At 41.2% G+C, this 19,982-nt stretch overlaps 1 protein-coding gene across 6 annotated transcripts in view; it reads left to right on the forward strand.

Moving 5' to 3' along the window:
- The window catches only part of SMARCA2 (SWI/SNF related BAF chromatin remodeling complex subunit ATPase 2), a 187,630-nt gene that overhangs the window by 45,201 nt on the left and 122,447 nt on the right, over positions 1 to 19,982 (forward strand). For all 6 annotated transcript variants that reach the window (XM_074994827.1, XM_074994830.1, XM_074994831.1 and 3 more), the window contains 5 exons: positions 778 to 1,027; positions 11,689 to 11,815; positions 13,205 to 13,378; positions 13,576 to 13,749; positions 16,687 to 16,857. In XM_074994827.1, the coding sequence (XP_074850928.1) occupies positions 778 to 1,027; positions 11,689 to 11,815; positions 13,205 to 13,378; positions 13,576 to 13,749; positions 16,687 to 16,857 (896 nt within the window). The remainder of the gene's footprint in view (positions 1 to 777; positions 1,028 to 11,688; positions 11,816 to 13,204; positions 13,379 to 13,575; positions 13,750 to 16,686; positions 16,858 to 19,982) is intronic.

The following is a 19,982-nucleotide window of genomic DNA, read 5'->3' on the forward strand; positions in this document are numbered from 1 at the left end:
GTCTTATCGCTGTTCCCTGTACTCACTACTCCCAGTGGTGAGTGTGAAGTATGTCATCCCTCTTGTCAGTGACCCTGCCTTTCCATGTTCTGGGAAATCCTGGGATTTCAGGGATTTCCCACTTTCCAAGCCATCCAAACTCTGACCATGGTTTAAGTTAGGGTAAGAGGAAGCTGCATGCCAAATTTCATTGTTGTAACTCTTATGGCTCAAGAGGAGCTCTTGAACAAATGTAGCACTGACAAATGCACACTAAAATATAGTCAATATTATTATCTTAATCTGCGATAGTGAGTTTGTTTTCTAAAAAAAGTGTAATTTTACAAGTATATTAAAATATTTTAAATGTATAAAAGTGGACAGTTCAATAAAATGAATGCTGCTAGCTGTTTCTGGAAGAGCTGTGAAAAGAAACTTATTCATGGTCCTGACCAAATGCTGCTCCTGGGTATATTTTCCTACTCGACTTGGAGACAGTGCCCACATAAGAGAGCGGAGTTTGTCCCTCTGTCTAGATCTATCCAGTGCTAGGATCTCTTGCTTATACAAACACTGGACTTTCATGAAAGAAAAAACCTACGTGAAAATATAGCCATAATAGTTGTCAGTTGCAGTTACTGTTTTTGGATTACTTTCTGCAGTGTCTACTATCATATATTCTTTCTCTTGGAGACTTGAAACCAATCGTTAACTTTGAGAATTCATCTCAGGTGCTTAGCAGCAGATTTTTGTGTTCAAAATCAAGCTGCTATGTTTTTCATATTACTTATTTTGCAGGTCAGGGCCCAGATATGAATGTTGCCACTACACCACAAAAACTTGCTGTACCACCCCCTAGTGGAAGGCCTTCACCAGCTCCACCTGCTGCCCAGCCTTCTACAGCCATGCCTGGTCCTTCTGTACCACAGCCAACACCTGGACAGCCTTCACCTATCGTCCAGCTGCAGCAAAAACAGAACCGTATCAGCCCCATCCAGAAGCCACAAGGATTAGATCCTGTTGAAATACTCCAGGAGCGTGAATACAGGTAAGCAAGAATATATGAGACTTAAACCACCAGTGCTTCAGTGTTCGTATTTGTGGACGCTACCTGGTCTGTATTGCAATTGTAGCTCATAATGGTCATAATTAAAATTGTTCTTTTGAGAGGGACCATAGTAAAAACTAATACAGGGAAATCAGATTTAAGGGTGATTCTAAGTTTGAAGTTAAGCATGTGCTCAAGTGCTTTGCTAGATCAGGACTGAAAGAACTTAGGTGTTAAAACTAAAATGCTTAGAATCAACATGGAGGCTATTTTTTCAAAGCACATTGGTCATAAGAAGTGTTCAGAACTATTTAAAAAAACAGGAAAAAAAGAGTGAGAAAATAGCTGGAATCCAGGTGTGATGGAGGGGGAAATCTTTAAATGCTAAGGACACGAGCGTATCTTCCACTAAGTAGGCATCTGACCCAAGCAATTCCACTAGAAAGGAGCAAGGTATGCTAGATGAAATGTAAAATGGAAATTAGAAGGGCCAGGATGGAAGTCAAAGAAAAAACAGCCAAATAAAAGCAAGGAGTTTGTTCAGTGGAATATGGGTTGGCTGATCTACCAGGGAGTAAAGGGCACAAACAAGCAAGCCGAAAGGAAGTTGGACCTTCCGCCCCCTAAAAATAGGTCCTTATGTCCTTACTAAGGCATAGAATAGTGTTCTGATTAAAAATGCTGACTCCCCAGAAATGACTGTTATAGGCTACGTCTACACGTGAAGCCTACATCGAAGTAGCCTATTTCGATGAATAACGTCTACACGTCCTCCAGGGCTGGCAACGTCGATGTTCAACATCGACGTTGTGCGGCACCACATCGAAATAGGCGCAGCGAGGGAACGTCTACACGCCACAGTAGCACACATCGAAATAAGGGTGCCAGGCACAGCTGCAGACAGGGTCACACGGCGGACTCAACAGCCAGCCGCTCCCTTAAAGGGCCCCTCCCAGACACACTTGCACTAAACAGCACAAGATCCACAGAGCCGACAACGAGTTGCAGACCCTGTGCATGCAGCATGAATCCCCCGCTGCAGCAGCAGCAGCCAGAAGCCCTGGGCTAAGGGCTGCTGCCCACGGTGACCATAGAGCCCCGCACGGGCTGGAGAGACAGCGTCTCTCAACCCCCCAGCTGATGGCTGCCATGGAGGACCCCACAATTTCGACGTTGCGGGACGCGGATCGTCTACACGGTCCCTACTTCGACGTTGAACATCGAAGTAGGGCGCTATTCCGATCCCCTCATGAGGTTAGCGACTTCGACGTCTCGCCGCCTAACGTCGAAGTTAACTTCGAAATAGCGCCCGACGCATGTAGCCACAACGGGCGCTATTTCGAAGTTAGTGCCGCTACTTCGAAGTAGCATGCACGTGTAGACACAGCTATAATGGCATATCATCCTTCATACTTCATTATATTATTTACTTATATGTGTTCCTGTAGAATCTATGAACCTCAGTTATGGACCAGGACCCAGTTGTGTGAGGTGCTGTACCTATTAATAATAAAAATTGTCCCCTGCCCTGAGAGCATACAGGTTAAGAAAAGAGATGAAAGGTGCACACAGACTGACATATCGAGGCATGCAAGGAAACAGTGTGACAGTATTGGTCAGCGTGATAGGCAGGTGTCTGCAGGACCTACCTAGGGTTAAGACTTCTCTTCTGGGAAGGTGGTTATACAGGTGCCCATTTATAGGGGCTTTGCACCTTCTTCTTAAACCTCTCATATTGGTCATTATCAATGATAGGCTAAAGACTAGATGTTCCATTTGTCTGGTCTGGAATGACAATGCGTATGGTCCAGTTACTGAACAGGTAAAGGCCTAAGACTGTGGTGTCTAACCAGTTCTGAAGCAGTGGCTACTGCTACAGCAAACAAGCCACACAATTCTGAAAATATATTAATTGTACAGTAAACTCTCAACATACACAGCTTCAAGTTGCACATAACTCACTTGAAGATGAGTTAAGCACAAATTGATGCTACTCTGCAGCCCCTTCTGCCAGCTTCTGCCAGCTGCCCGTTTGTCAACCTGACAGCCACACCGCTTGGAGTAGGCGGGGGGAAGCTTTTAGCAGGCTGAGAGCCGCGCTGCTGCGGGAAAGCAGGGAGAAGCAGCCAGGAAAATGACTAGCCTTGGTGGGCTAGTTAGTTTCCCAGTCCTGCAAGCAGTGGGGAGCTGGGAACCCAGCAGCAGCCTGGTTCCCTCTCCTGGTTTTGTCTTACCCCCCCCACCCCCTATTCCCCAACAACTGTTGTGAAAATTTGAGTTAGCAGGAGTTGCAGGAACACAATCCCCGTGTAACTCGAGGATTTACTTCACAAGTCAGCTAGCCACACTCAACCGGCCAAAAAGCTACCTGTGATTAGCGGCTAGTGCGCTGGACACCACAAGCCTAAGGAAATAGAAGAGAAGGACAAGCTCATCTCCTGGAAACCAGGATCTAATGACATTTGTTTCAGGAATGTGCTCAAACTTTACGGATGGATATCTGAGGGTGAATGATTGAGATGATCTTTTATAGAATACTGAATATTTAGCTGAAGTGGGCTAGGAAGAGGGGGGCTAATGAGTGGGTGAGGTGTCCATAACAAAATGATTTGGACTCTGCTGATCTGCTTAGAAGAGACCATTACAGTGTAGGTAACTTAGCTTTATCCAGTGTCATAACCAGTGTTCCCTGTAAGCTGAGTGCTAGGGCGGCTGCTCAGGAGAGATTCAAGTATCACCCGGATGATTGGCAGAGCACCCACATCTTCTCATAGCCAGCAGCGTGTGTGTGTATTGGTGGTGCACGGGCCACATGTCTTGGCGCACATAACAACATTTATTCAGCTTGTGGATGGAAAAAATTACAGGGAACATTGATCATAACTCGTTTTGCAATGCAATTCCAGGATTTGCTTTGTTTTAAGCTTTGTTTTCTGAGAGAAACAATGATCACATAACCTACTTTTTGTGGGTAAGACTAGTGTGATTACAGTATCCTAAGCAAAACTGAAAAATAGTGCAGAGATGGGGAAATTCTTACCTAGAACTACACTGCAGAGGACAATATTTGGCATGATTCTGCATCACTGCACCTTAACTGCCTTGAAGGGTATTTAGGAGTACTTCAGTGTGCTGTATATAAGCTTGTAAGACAGAACTGCCATGTCAGCTAAGAGTTATGATGCAGCTCAAAGAGCTGCTTAATATCTGTAGTACTTTGCATAATTTGACACACTTATAATGATGGTAAACAAAAAATATCTTCGTAATGATAAAGAACAGGCCCTAAAGGTATATCTTACTGCTTTTGATACTATATTTTTCAGGCCCTGATCCAGCAAAACAGTCAGTCTTTTATTTAATGACATCCATAATTAGATGGTTTGCTGCATTGAGTCTGTAGTCACTAGCATAGTTTTTACTTTAACTTGGAACAGCCTTACCTGTTTTGTTGTGTAAGGTAGTTCTAGTGTAACAGCATTTTCAGAAAACACATACCATATACAAAGCTTACTACATTTTAACTTTTGTTCTTATGGAAGGAAGGCATTGTGGCTTGAGAACTCTCCAAGCAGCATGCTTTCTTCACAGCTAGTCAACAATGCTGGCTGGTACAAGTTAGGAAGGGGTGCGTGTGCATGTGACCTTATATTCTCCCCCATTCACTGCCTTTGGGGTGGTTGGTGTTTCTAGCTCCACTCAGCTTTTAAACTCAGTATGCAAAAATATGACTGTGTCTATCCCCTGTGCTTTTTAGTGTGTTTTAGGAACCTTGAACAACAATGTAGGCACTGGTGCTAGCTACATCTTACTTATTGTAATACCCTCCCTTGTGATCTACTGGGCAAGTTGCAAAGACATGTTTCATAGGTTTTTGGAGAGGGCTTGAGGGTATGCTGCTCTGAATGAGGAGAAGTTGGAAAGCAGGCCCGGCACACCCCTAACTGGCTGAGTCTTTTTTGTCGTTGAATGCTGTTGGGAAATGAAAATATATTTCTTGCCACTTCAACAGTTCTACACTCTAGACATCAAGTACCAAACCTTAAAATTGGCATATAGCCCTCATTGCAGAAGAATATTTGAATATTTCAGTGGATATGTACTTGTATTGTGACCAATTTAGAAGCCTTGAAAATGACCTACTATATATGTGCAGTAGCAACAGGTACAGAAAGGCTCTCCTTGCTTAGGTTGTGAAGTGTAGCACTAAGGAATGCCATAGTACATGTGCATGCATGGCTAATGTAACTACCTACTGAAAAGTGACCTGAAAGTATGTGTGGGCAGTGCACCTCAGCACATGTGCACCCTGTAAGAAGTCGATGGAGTGGTTTTGCAGCCCACCAAACCTGCATAAGATGAGCTATCAGCTGCTATGCACAGCTCTTGATTCGAGTGCTTAACTGTGCAACTAATGGTTAACATCATATGGATGTTACAGACATGAAACATTCCTGTACCATTTTCTGCTATATTGAAGAAATGCATTTAATCTGCTCAGTGACTGGAATTCCTTTGTCTTGGACTTCCTTTCAAGTAGGAGGCTATACTGTCAATTTGACAGTTCATCAAAGTAGGCGCTTAAAGGCGCAGCCTCACATTCTTCTCCATTAGTCATTTGTTAAATGGACCACTACAGGTGGAGGAGCAGTAATAGATCCGTTAACATTTCTTGAGACTGAAGAAACCTTGAAACTGAAGCCATGGAAGTGGAAAACTTTCTTCTTTTAATAGATTCCCCCATCTCTTCTCCAAAAGCACCACATTTTCATATTAACAAGTTTTAGCTTAAATCAACAAAAAAGCAAGAAAATTTAGAGTTAATGTTGCCTCTGAATTTGCTTGGCTGTGTGTACCAGCTATTGCTGCATGTGTTGCTGTGAGATGAAATTATCAGGCATAATTGTTGTTAATCCCTATGGCTATGGCTACACTATAGTAGCTATTTCGGAATGCAAATGAAATATCAACTGCAAGGCTAAACAGCAGCACTGTTTCAAGCGTGATATTCCAATTGTGGTACGCCTTGTTGTACAAGGAGTAGCAGGAGCTTCAAAATGGCTGCTTCTTTTGAACTTCGGTGCTGTGTGGATGGCACCAAGTTTGAAATAAGTTAACTCAAAATAAATTCTGTAATTTGCGTTGTGCAAATTGCATAAATGATCTTGAGTTATGGCTACAATGTAGCTGTAGCCTATGTGACTAATGGTAGATAAAAAGAAACGTGGATATTTAAAACACCCATCACTATAACAAGTTTAAATTACTATTATGTGTTGAACTGTTAGGTTTGCTGTGCTACTTGAAATATGGCCAAAATAATAAATTCATGCCATGCTTTTATAACACTTGGTTTTACTACTTTCTTGGAAATAAGTGCTGCTTTATTCATAATGAATATGTCCTAAACCTAATAGTGTGTGGTGTAATTTAATGTTATTCAGCTAGGTGGAATGGCTCTCTTTCCCACCAGCATTAATTACAAAAAATTGCACTTTCCAGCAATTTATGATCACTGCAAACTATGTCAAATTGATTCCTTTTATTATCTGAAAAGGGTCCTCCTTTTATAAAGTTTTCTTGATTGCTGCAGTGCTCTGGCTTAATTTCTGCAGTAACCCTCAGTTGGTGAGGGTGCATAGAGTAGGGATGTACTTGCAAGGAGATCCAGTCTTCAGTTTGTAATATAATAGCCATGCTTTGTGTGAATTCAGATAAAATGCGAACTGCAAAGTTTAATTGAATGTACCCTTTAATAGCATTAGTTTCATAAGCACTGACTCCATGGGTGTTCTGGGGTTGGAGCACCCACAGGGAAAAATTCCCAGGTGCTCAGCACCCACCAGCGACCAAGCAACCCTAGCCCTCCATCCCCACCCCCAGCACCTCTCACCTACTGTAGGCTCTGCTCACTAACTCTTCTGCCCCTTCCCCCCAGTGCTTCCTGACCACTGTGAACAGCTGTTTCCTGGTATTCAAGATACTCTGTGAGGGAGGCAGGGGGATGTGGTGGTCTCCAGAGAGGAGTTGGAGAAGAAGCAGGGCTGCAATGGTGCCTGAGGGGAAAAGGGTAGGATGGAATCCTACATGTTAGAAAAGTCCTTGTGTTTCACCATGAACAGTTCAGTGAAAATATTTTAAACATCACCACACTAAGCAGACAATGTTGGGAAGTCAAAGAATGGGATAGAAAAGGAGGATGAGAATATTATTAATATATATAATGGCACGTCTTATCTGTAATATGCTCACACTGTTCTGTTCATCTTATCTAACTATACAGAATATATCACAATAGAATCAGGCCCAGAGAACAGCAAAGGAAAAAGATCCTCACATGGCCAAATAGCCACCTCCACCTCGTTCATATCTGGTTGCACCTGGCCAGTCAGAACTTTTACTCTGAGCCATAAGCTCTCACTAGGGTATGGGGTCAGGATCTTGCCCTGCTCTGGCACTCCAACTGGGGAGTAGAGGTAGAGGCTTACCCCATTCTGTATGTGCTGTGGGAGCTATGACCAATGGGTGCAGTGGGGTGGCCCCTGCGGATGAGGGAGTGCAAAAAGCCACCTGGCTATGCCTTTCCCAAGGGGCCGGCGGGGAGAGGTGCCACTGCTTCCGATAGCTGCTTAAGGTAAGTGCTGCCTTGTCCTGCCACCTTCCGCCCCTGCCTTCACTGCCCTCCTAACCTCTGAAACCTTCAGTCCTAACCCAGAATACCCTCCTGCACTCCAAACCCCGCATCTCCCACCCCACCGCGGAGCCCACACCCCCACTTACACCTCAGTCTCCAATTTTATGACCATTCATGGCCCATCATACCAATTCCATATTGACATGTGACCCTCAGGCCGAAAAGTTTGTCTACCCCGAATGAAACTGACCTAACCCTAGTGCTAGGTCAATAGGAAAATTCTCCCATCAACCTAGTTATCACAGCTTGGGGAGGTGGATTGTCTGTCTATCAGTATCTTCACTGAAGTGCTGCAGTACTGCAGCAGCACTGTTGTGGCATTTTAAATGTAGACAAGGCCTAAGTATCTTTATACATCTATCAGCTGCTATTCTGTGGATGCACAGAAAATAACTAAGTCCTTTTTAAGAGCAGAAGAAGGGAAACAGCTAGACTTGTCCAATTGTTTTGCATCAGTAATGACACTGAAGTTCCCTTGCTGTCACTAAGTACAGTTAGAAATAGATTAATACAAAATGTGGGCTTTGTAGTGTCATATAGCTACTTGGAAGAACAAAATCTACTGGTGGTGTTTTCTGAACAAATAACTCTCCAATGTAGATCATACACTTCTCCTCTGGACCTGAACAAATATCTCTTGCCATTCATGGAACTCCTTCTTGTCAGAACAGTAACACCTCTTGATTTACTGTTCAATCTATATGAAAAACCTGACTGACCAAATTCTGCTTCAATTTTCTGTGCTCTTGAGGACACTAAATAAGTCTCCTCTAGTTATGCAGTACAACACTCTTTTTGTTGAATAGTAACAGAGAGGTAGCCGTGTTAGTCTGTGCGCCAATAAAACGAAGCAGCAGAAATGTAGCACTTCAAAGCCTAACAAAATAAGTTATTTGGTGATGAGCTTTCGTGGGACAGATCTGAAGAAGTGGGGCTGTCATCTGAGAGCTTATCACCGAATAAATCATTTTATTAGTCTTTAAAGTGCTAAATTTCTACTACTTAGTCTTTTTGTTGTTTCAGAAAGTTTCAAATCTTGTATCTCTTTATCAGACTACCTACTATATTCTGTTGAAGGTTGAAACAAAACAGCATGTGGAAGGGCAGCGCTTAAAATACAGATGTTGAGCACAAAATAACTCACCTCTGAGTATGATCGTGTATATATGGAAATTCTGATGTATTCCAGGTGCAGCTATATCCATGTGCAAATATGATTATAATTTTCCTTTGCAGCACTCAGGTTTTTCATCATCAGTACACTAACTGGTAACTTCTTTAAGGAATGTACTTGTCGTAATGCTTTGTAGAGAATGCTTTTCCTATTAATATGGCAGATTTCACAAGCACTCAACATTTGCATGATTCAGATCCATTTCAGTTAGTAGCATGTATTTTGGGGTAAAATATTCAGATTAGAAAGATCCTTACTGCCCAGTAGATGACTTATTTTCAGTCCTTCCAAACTGAGATATCTGCCCTCCCAGTGTAACAGACAGATTACCAGCTTTGGTTCACTATACCAGAGAAATGAAAGTGCAATGGATTCTGGTAATTTGCTGTAACAAAAGGTAAATTTTACATCAGTCCCGTGTTCAAGGGTCTCAAAATATCTCACTACTTCCCTGTGTAATGATAACATTCAGTGACTGTCCACCACTCTAACTGAACACAAGGTACAGCAAAGAAGGTAGTTAAGATGTCTTAAAGGGATTTTTTAAAAAAGAGATCTTCCCTGGTGACATTATGAATGGCAGTTTTATAACATAATACAGAAGTGTACCATTACCAGATTGTTCATTGTGTGTAAACACATTCTTCAGAGAATTAACTTACACTTCTACTGTATCTGTGCTTCCTTGTTCAATACTTGGTTTATTGTTTCCATTTTTATTTAAGATAGGTGTATAAATAGTGTTGTATAATACTGCCAAAACGAAAGATTGCCCAAGCAGCTATTATGTGACTGTTTTCCTCCCACGCCTCCTCCCCCCAATTTCCCCAAAATGAAAAAGTAGGAGATTTTCTTTAGCCTTTTTTTTGGTATTAGCAAAATGTTGAAAGGTTTGGGTTCTATACACATCATCAGAATATTTTTTCCTTAAAAAGCTTTCATCAAAACATGTGAATTTTTGTTTATTTTGAGGTGCTTAAGTTTTGTGGAAACTGAGGCCTGCAGAAAATTGCTCTGTCAGCATGTCCAATCCTGCTTCCATTGCACTGAAGTAAGTGGCAGCAGAACTGGAGCTAGTTTTTTGCCTTTTCACATCAGTGTGCACGAAAAGTATCATGTGGAGCTGACTGTGGCACCTGTTATACATCTTGTGTTCCAAATTATTTCATGGCTGGACCTCTTAAAATGTATTCAGAAATTTTTCATGGTTATTGATTACAATCCATTTTTTACCCAGTTATAAGAATTCCGTGATTGAAAGCACACTGTAGTTAGACAGCATTGAATTTCCAGTTGCTCTTGTTCCAAGAGAAGATACTGGGCTAGGTGGACCTTTGGTCTGACCCAGTGTGACTGTTCTCATGAATTATTTTGGAGCAGGTGTGATACTGTGGTATAGGAATGGGTGGTGTAAGTGGCTTTAAAGAGCATAAGGTTTATAATTACCTTCTTAGGTGTAAGTGGTTCACTAATGTGGGTGTTGTGACGTAGCTAATATCTTTAACATTTTGCTTTGTTAGCAAATTCACTTATCAGTTTCTTGCCTGTGTTGTGCTGTGATGGAGAGAAAATGAGTGACAGGTATAGATCTGGCTGTGAGTCTGTTATCTCTTTTAAGAGGGAGTAGGATCAGCCTTTCAATTTATGAAATCAGGCTCCCTTTATAGATCTCCAGAAGTATGTATCACATGTGTAGCATGCATAGACTAGAAAATTCTCATTTCCATGGCTTTATAAAAAATGGGAGGAGGGAGAAATTCTTTTTTCTGGCTCCTTTTGTTGATTCAGTTGAATTGCATTGCAGATTGTGGCCCAGAATGTTTAACTGGACCACTTAGAATTCATTCAGAAAGCCTCACCACTGATTGGTTATCCATTTTATGTAGTTGTGAAAATTCCATGTTTAAAATAACACTGAAGTTAGACAGCTTGGTATAGCAGAAGTGCCAAAAAGCCCAAAGTAATATTAAATCATACTTATGCAGTGTTATTAAAAGTAGCATTTGGGAGTCCATGGTTGCCTGCCATTGACTGCTTGATCAAATATGCTGAGTTATAAGTAAAACAGAAGAAAACACCATTTTACAAAGATTGTATAACTACCAGCAGACTTTGGAATTTAAAAGTGAAGCCCTGTTCTTTCTGTCTTGTGCACCATAGTTGATCTGTAAAGAGTTTGAAACTGGAAATTAATTCACGATTTTCTGGAGGCTGAGTGAGATGGAATGCAATCCAGCTTTCATGCTAACAGCTCTGCAATGCCAACAGTCTGTTTAAAGAATAAAAAAGTGATAACTTAAACTTACTCAGTAGAACAAGCACATAGTATTTTGATCACTAACAAGAAGCAGTGCTGTTAAATAAAAATGTTCCATTCTTACACAATCACTATTCTGACTGCAATCACACTTTCAAGAGATCTAAAATAATACCGAATTGTTTTATTACATTTTTTCCATTGTGTTCAACAAACTGGCCTGCAAACACAAAATGCTTGAAAATATGAGCAGAATAAATGTTTCGAGTTGCTGTTTCCATACAAGTAGTAGCTAGTAGCTAAAATTAAGGAGAGGAGGGAAGAAAGATTCTTCATTGTTTGGTATAAAGAGTATTCCTGCAAACTAAATGTCAGTCTGATTTTCTTTCCGTTCCTAGAAGTGCATGTTAATTCAGAATATCTGAGTAGTAGAAAATTGATTGGGTGTCTGAGATCTATTGCTGCTGTTGCCATATAGTATTGATAATTACTGACAGATCACCCCGTTATCTTTCCCACATCCTTTATCACCATAGACTTCAGGCTCGAATTGCTCACAGAATCCAGGAACTGGAGAATTTACCTGGCTCCTTGCCTCCTGATCTGCGAACCAAAGCTACGGTGGAGCTGAAGGCACTTAGGTTACTGAATTTTCAGCGTCAGGTAAGGCCTTTTGCTGAGGGCAAGTTTTTTGCAGTGGTCACAATCAAAAGTTGATTTTTCTTCAACACAGAATGCATTGGTGATAGACATTAACAGAAGTACTGAGTTAAAAGTATTTGAGCAAACTTAACTGAAATATACTATTTATAGAAACATTAAACTAACATAGTTAGTGGGGGTTTTATTTCCTTTATTACTGAACATGTATGTGTTCTCTGTTGCTTCCCCCACCTCCTGTTTAATCCTGCAGTGCAGCCCTTAAAATCTTAAATTAATGGGCTAGTCTTTCAGGGAGGTCCTGGGAATGGCACAAACTGAGGTGAAATACAAATCACAATAGATATCTTTTTTCCAATAATCTCCAAAACCTAGCGGGTCATATTTTTCTAAGAACCAGTTTCATGCTGTCATGAGTAAATGTGCCTGCATGATTGTTTCTTGTTCCGCGGAGGGCCTGTTATTTTCAAAAGGCCTGTGTTAATGGGCAGGCCGTGTAGCTAAGCCCAGTAAGAGAGTTCCCAAGCTGCTAGTTCCCTCAGATCTTGGGTGCAGGGGTAACATCACAATTTTGCAAAGGGGCTTTGCCATGCCAGACTCTCTAGACCTTTGCCTTTTGACCCTCCCAGCTGACGTGAAAGTGATAGAGGTGTCATTTGACCCTGCCCCTACTGGGAATCTTTGGGGCTACAACAGTTTAGTAGTAGGTGTACCATGCTGTGTGTAAGCTCCTGCCCACTTTTTAAATGATTTCTTAATGGTAGGGCCATGTCTGAGGCCAGTTTTCAGAAGCAGCATGTTATTCATGCTGTGCTTTGAGAACTGTGTGGCCATATTTCTCTCAGGTTTGGCAGTTCTCTGCTCCCTGTCTCCCTCTCAGTGCCTATCTGATGTTAAAAATGAATGTCCCCTGGATGTGGTGGGGAGAAGGAGAGGTGTCCCAACCAAGGACATAATTCATTTGGTTCTACTGTGCTTTGTTACAAAGGATTTTCATATTTTCATCTTGGCTGGCTCCTCCTTCCAAGCCAGCAGGACAGTTGCTCTTAACACAAGCATATGAAGGGGGAAGCAGTGTGACATCTGCTGTCTTTGACCCTTAATACCAGACACTCCACTTGTGCAGCTGCTATGTAAGTGGAATTCATACCTCTGCGTAGATAGAGGAAGATCCTAAGAGCATTTTAGGAGGATGTTCACATTCTTGCTATAACTCAGGATTGCAAGGAGACACATTTTCAGTACCTCAATGGGAAGTCAAAAGGAGAAGCAGGTTTGAAGAGCTCACTCAAAGTTAATGTTCTAACATTGTATGCTATATTGCTGACTAAAATTGGTCTTCTGCATATGCAGAAAGGTGGATTGTTTAAGTTTCTCTCTTCTTGCTGGCAGCTAAGACAAGAGGTGGTGGCCTGCATGCGCCGTGACACAACACTGGAGACAGCGCTGAACTCCAAAGCCTACAAGCGCAGCAAGCGCCAGACTCTGAGGGAAGCTCGCATGACAGAAAAGCTTGAGAAACAGCAGAAAATAGAACAGGAGAGAAAACGCAGACAGAAGCACCAGGTATTTTAACCTCTGCTATTCCAAAATTAATGTATTCCAGATACAGAGACATGCTATTAAGTATTCAACTTTACTTTACTTGGCCAGTTATCACTGTTTAAGCAAGCAGAAGAGTTGTGAATTTGGACATTGGTAGTTTTAGATCCTGTGTTCTGTTAAACTTAAGATGTCTCAGCTGAGTTATTTTCTTTCTCTAGGAATATCTGAACAGCATATTGCAGCATGCTAAAGATTTTAAAGAATACCACCGGTCAGTGGCTGGGAAAATTCAGAAACTTTCTAAAGCTGTGGCAACTTGGCATGCCAATACTGAGCGTGAGCAGAAGAAGGAAACTGAGCGAATTGAGAAAGAAAGAATGAGAAGACTAATGGTAAGGGGTCATCTGGTAAAATTCCAAACTTGGGATGCTCTGTAGTAGCAGTTCTAATGATGTGAGAGGCGGGAGGTGGTAACATGTAGCATATTAAGATTTTCTTTTATACTGTTGAAAAGCGTTACAAAAAACAAATTCTTGTGCTCCTGAGGATAAGGAAGGCCACCCTGTAAGTTACTTTGTAAATGGGCATTGCAGTACAAACAGCACTGCAAATACTAAGTGGTGCACTATTCAAATTTGACGGCCAGACACCTTTTGGCTAAGATCAAATTCAGTATCCATTTAATATCTGATATATAATCTATAGGACCCCTATACTTCCTTTGCAGGATAACAGCTCGCTAAACAGTTAGATTTTAGCTAGTAGGAATCTGAACATACCTGGGAGATTTATATGTATGTGTTTTATATTAATGGTAGTGATTTTAGTTGTTTGGCTTTGTTCACTTTGAGCCATACTTTTGTGGTTTCAAATAATATTTTTAACTATACTGTCACCCATGTGTATTATTTGTCAGGATCCATTACTAGTAACCTCATAACAGTTTAGCTGCAGTTTTGTAACCTCTATGAAACCACCTAAGCTTCCTAATTTCATATTTCAAAGATTTTTACAGGAGTGCAAATATATTGCAAAGTTCTTTAGTATATTCACCACATGAAGACCATATATTTTCTAATCTTTTCATTATAGTTCCAATTATGAATTATACCTTTTATTTATTTATTTATTTGTTTGTTTGTTTTTGCGGTATTCACCAGAAACTTAGTTTGATTATGATTTATGTACAAAGAGTAGGTTTTGCTGTATAAATTATTTTTGAAGAGAAGCTAAAGAAAAAAAGGTTGCTGCCTACAGTAGAAGTAACTCTCCTCTCAGTGGTGTTTCCTTAGTTCACTCTGGCTTTGTGAAATATATGTTTTTAAGCAGCAATGATAAATACAATCTTTTCTGAGAATTAGTACCACACTAAGAAGAACACTGATTCCAGCTGACCATCTTATGGTCCAAAGCAAGCTAGCAACAAGAATAGCTCTTTTCTTTGCTCTCTCTTCTCACATTCTCCCACTGATACTAATCACAGTTTCTTTTGCGGAGGAAGTATGTTGGGTTGGCTTCCTATGTGACAATATTTCTTCAGTGTTGATAAACTGATCGGCCAGTCACAACTAGATTAGGAAAATAGCGTGGGTTTTATAACATCTTAATTAACACATTTTAATGAAGACAGTTTTATATAGGGTTTTACACCTAATGTAGGCAAGGAGGTTGTGTTTAGAAATTTGTTAGCTGGTGATGGATATCACCTTAGAGCAGACTAACATTTTCTTATTAATTTTAGTAAAAATCTTGTGATTTTATAGTCTCACTTTATTTAACAGTAGGAACCAATGAGGTCTGCCAACAGTATAGTGTCTGGGAAACTAGTTAGCCTGAATTTTACAAGCTTTGAGTGACACACTTCCCTTAAGGCGCAAGACTAGTGAAAGAGCAATTAAATTTCTCATTGGGGTGCAGATCTGGGCCAAAGCCTCAATCCTTGTACAAAGCCTGTTATTGCCCCCTATAGAGCCTGAGTAGATTGGTTTTAAATCACATACGAAAAATGCAAGTACATGCAAAGTATGGATGAACGATTTGCAATGGAAAAAATATATCTTTTGGCCCTGAGGCTTATCTCAAAGTTATGTGCTATGTATGTCTATATATGGTGGTTATATCTCTATAGTATAAAGATTCTTCAGCAGTAATTAGTCATAATTCCAAGTAGTGTAGTTCCTTAAATTGTTTCCATGTTAATTATCAGAAATAAAACACATACATGGCAAAAGGCACTCTTGCTGTTTTTATAAATATTTTTACATCCTAGGTGAATAAGCTGATGTCAGATCAGGGTTTGTATATTAGGAGTATGTAGGTCCAAAGCCATTGCTAATAAAAGTGATGTAGAGTGCACCATCTTGATGTGTCCTCAGACATGCCCAGAAGAGCGATATTAACTATTTGCGCCACAGGCCATCTACTCAGCAGGCCTGTGAGCTGTCATCTTTTTTTTTTTTAAGCGACAAATCACTTGAGGGTACCATTCCATCAGATTTGCTATCAGAGACATTTCACTTACTAGTACTCCACTGATTACCAAATTCACGGTTAAACTCTTGTGAGGACAGAACTGAACGTTAGGCACATTTGGGCTGTTTATGTCATAGACTTGGGCTGTACTGGCATAAACTAAGGGAGTTCTGCCTGAGTAGAATCGTTGTGTCCCCAAATGATGTTAGCTATGCCAAGAAAGGCCCTCCTCTGTCAACAGAACTCTGCCTACACTGTTTTTTTTATGGGTATTGCTGTATGTTTTTTTCCCACATCCCTGATCAGCATAACTAATGTATGTTTTAAATGTCAGTCAGGTCTGTTTTACGTAGATATTTCATTCCTTTCTTGAAGTGTAGCCCAATTCATTGGTACGTTTGTTTAAATTTTTATTTCTCTTTTATCCTACATACCAAGAATTTTATCTTTTAAAAGCTAAATCTGTTTAAAGGTGCCTCTTCCCCTCAAAGACCATAACTAGACTAGGAAAATAGTCACGTCTGAAAATATGCTAGGAGGAAATCCTCCTCCTAATTCATGATAGTCAAAGATTAGTATTTGTATTGGGTGAGATTTCCAAAGACACAAATTGGAATTAGACATCCCAGTCCCGTTACCTTTTAATAGGAGTTGTGGCCCTAACTTCAGTTTGAGCCTTTGAAAATGTTTCTTCCCTTCCCGTCCCATGTCTTTTGTATAAGGTCTTCAATTTATCCTGCACCTGAAAAATGGGAGTAAAAGCCATTTCAAATACACTTCTGTAGTTCTAGTGCTAATGGTAGTGTTTATGCCCTGTAAGTGTCGCTATCTTGATGTTGTTCTCTCTGTATTGGTAGGCTGAAGATGAAGAAGGCTATCGTAAACTGATTGACCAGAAGAAAGACAGACGTTTGGCATACCTGCTGCAGCAGACAGATGAGTATGTGGCCAATCTGACTAGTCTGGTGTGGGAGCACAAGCAAGCACAAGCTGCCAAAGAGAAGAAGAAGAGGAGGAGAAGAAAGAAGGCAAGTAGACCACTGAGATACAACTAGTGCCTTTCCCCCACTTAACTGCTGGTGGATAAGTCACTTTTTTCATCAATTCCAAGGCCAGGAAGTGAAACAGAAAACAAAAGCAAACTCTGTGATGATCTTATCTGATCTCCGACATAACACGGACCATAAAACTCCACCAAAATAATTTCTTTTGAAATAGAGCCCATATTGTATAAAAACATTCAGTCTTGATTTAAAAATTATCACTGGTGGAGAATCTGCCACAATGCTTGGTTAATTGTTCCATTTTTTAATGACTCTCATGGGGCTTGTCTACACTACCTCCTTACTTCGAAGGGAGGATGGTAAGTAGGGTGTCGGGAGATTACTAATGAAGTGCTATGGTGCATACGCAGCACTTCATTAAGCTAATTTTCCCCCGCAGCAACTCCAAAGCGTTAAACTTAGAAGTGCCGGCTTGCGTGTAGCTGCGGCTTACCCACTGGTACTTCGAAGTGCCTGGGCAACTTCGAAATCCCTTTACTCCTCAAAATTTGGTCAGGGAAGGTATCCCAAAAAGCTGGGAAGAGATGACAGAGGATGAATCACTTGATGATTCCTGTTCTGGTCATTCTGTCTGGGACATCTGGCATTGGCCACCATTGCAAGACAGAATATTGAGCTAAATGGGCCTGTGATCTGACTCACTATAGCTACGTCTACACGTGAAGCCTACATCGAAGTAGCTTAAGCAACATCGAAATAGGCTATTTCGATGAGTAACGTCTACACGTCCTCCAGGGCTGGCAACGTCGACGTTCAACATCAACGTTGCGCAGCACCACATCGAAATAGGCGCTGTGAGGGAACGTCTACACGCCAAAGTAGCACACATCGAAATAAGGGTGCCAGGCACAGCTGCAGACAGGGTCACAGGGTGGACTCAACAGGAAGCCGCTCCCTTAAAGGGCCCCTCCCAGACACAGTTGCACTAAACAACACAAGATTCACAGAGCCGACAACTGATTGCAGACCCTGTGCATGCAGCATGGATCCCCAGCTGCAGCAGCAGCAGCCAGAAGCCCTGGGCTAAGGGCTGCTGCACACAGTGACCATCGAGCCCCGCAGGGGCTGGAGAGAGAGCGTCTCTCAACCCCTCAGCTGATGGCCACCATGGTGGACCCCGCTATTTCGATGTTGCGCGACGCGAATCGTCTACACGTGCCCTACTTGGACGTTCAACTTTGAAGTAGGGCGCTATTCCCATCCCCTCATGGGGTTAGCAGCTTCGATGTCTTGCCACCTAACATCGATGTTAACATCGAAATAGCGCCTAACACGTGTAGCCGTGACGGGCGCTATTTCGAAGTTAGTGCCGCTACTTCGAAGTAGCATGCACGTGTAGACACGGCTTATGTCTGTTCTTCTGATCTCAATCAAGTCACCCCAGAAACTCTTCTTTGAAGCTAAACTCTGCTTTGATCCTACGTATATGAACTTGAAATTGTATAAACAATGAAATTACTAATATCAAATGAGTATATAATTTGTTTCAGAAGTTTGGCTCTGTGTCAGTTTAATAATCAGTATGAATAAGTCCATAGATGGTAAGGGGGACAAGATTAGAAGATTGCAGTGGTTTATAAGAATTAGCCAATCTTCTGTTAATTAGCAATAAAGTGTATATTTTTAACATTTGGGAAGCTGAGCAAAGAGCTGTCTTAAACCAACAGAAACTGGTCCAACAGAAGATATTACTGTATCCACCTTGTCTCTCCCATGCAGTTATAGTATCAGAGAATTTGTCTCATGAACTACTAGACCATTAGTATATCAAATGAGATACCTGGCTTTAGCAGTGAATAATGTGCTTCAGACAGACACTAAAAACACACCCATGAATCACTTGCTGATTGTGCCATGTCTCACTTGGTGGCACAACAAGTAAATAATCTTTTTGGAGCCTGCAGTCAGCCAGGTTGTCCTCTGAACAGTTATCTTGAACAATTCCAATTCTGAAATCAGCTCGGTCCTTTACATAGTTGACAGAGCCAACAGACAGCCAGAGAGAGAAATCGTTTTGTATAAATAGCCTGGCAATAGTATTGTTTTAGTATAAAGCTTTTAAAAATTCACTTTGAATGCTGTGAAACTTTTTTTTGTCAGAGAGGCTATGGCTGTGAGTTAACCAAGATTATTTGGTTAAAAATAGTTCTGTAAGCAAAATCATTAAATAGTACTATTGGTATTTTCATGATTCCTCAATGCCTCTCATACCTTGGCCAAGATGACCTTCTCTGTCACGTTTCTCTGTAGTTCTCATGCATAATATAGGAGAGAAGAAATGGCTCAGAACTTTTTATTTGCGTGTTCTGCATAAACAAAGAATACACCTGCTCATTAGCCTTGCGGAATTTGAAATGCTTATTTAGAGTTTTCCACATAAAGTAAGAGCATGCTAAGTACAGTAACAAATACCAATATACTAAAGCAGGGACAATATTAAGGATGACATATATGAAAAGTAACCTTTCCTCCCTTCCATCCCCTTTAAAACCAGTCAGCTGTGCCTCTTTGAGCATGTGTTTCTAATAAAGAAAGGGTCCAGAGCCCTCCAATATGAGGAAGCAGTATCTTTAAAAAATAAGATTTTGAGGTACTTGGCCTACAGTCATGTCAAGAGCAGCATTTGATTTTAACACAGCTAATTTTCCCCATTGATATCACACAGAATTAAGTGTGCTTGGTTTATACACTGGCATAAAGATAATGTTCCCTGGTAATCCTGCTTGACACTCTTTTGTGTCCTCTGTGAAAGGACCTATTTCAGTATACATAGAATCATAGAACACTAGGACTGGAAGGGACCTTGAGAGGCCATGAAGTCCAGCCCCCTGCCCCAAAGGCAGGACCAAGTACTAGCTAAACCATCCCTGATAGACATCTATCTAACCTGTTCTTAAATATCTCCAGCGATGGAGATTCCACAACCTCCCTTGGCAATTTATTCCACCGTTTGACCGCCCTGACAGTTAGGAACTTTTTCCTAATGTCCAACCTAAACCTCCCTTGCTGCAGTTTAAGCCCGTTGCCTCTTGTTCTATCCTCAGAGGCCAAGAAGAACAAGTTTTCTCCTTCCTCCTTATGACTCTCTT

The sequence above is a fragment of the Carettochelys insculpta genome, chromosome 5, assembly GCF_033958435.1.
Source record: "Carettochelys insculpta isolate YL-2023 chromosome 5, ASM3395843v1, whole genome shotgun sequence".
Taxonomy (NCBI): domain Eukaryota; kingdom Metazoa; phylum Chordata; order Testudines; family Carettochelyidae; genus Carettochelys; species Carettochelys insculpta.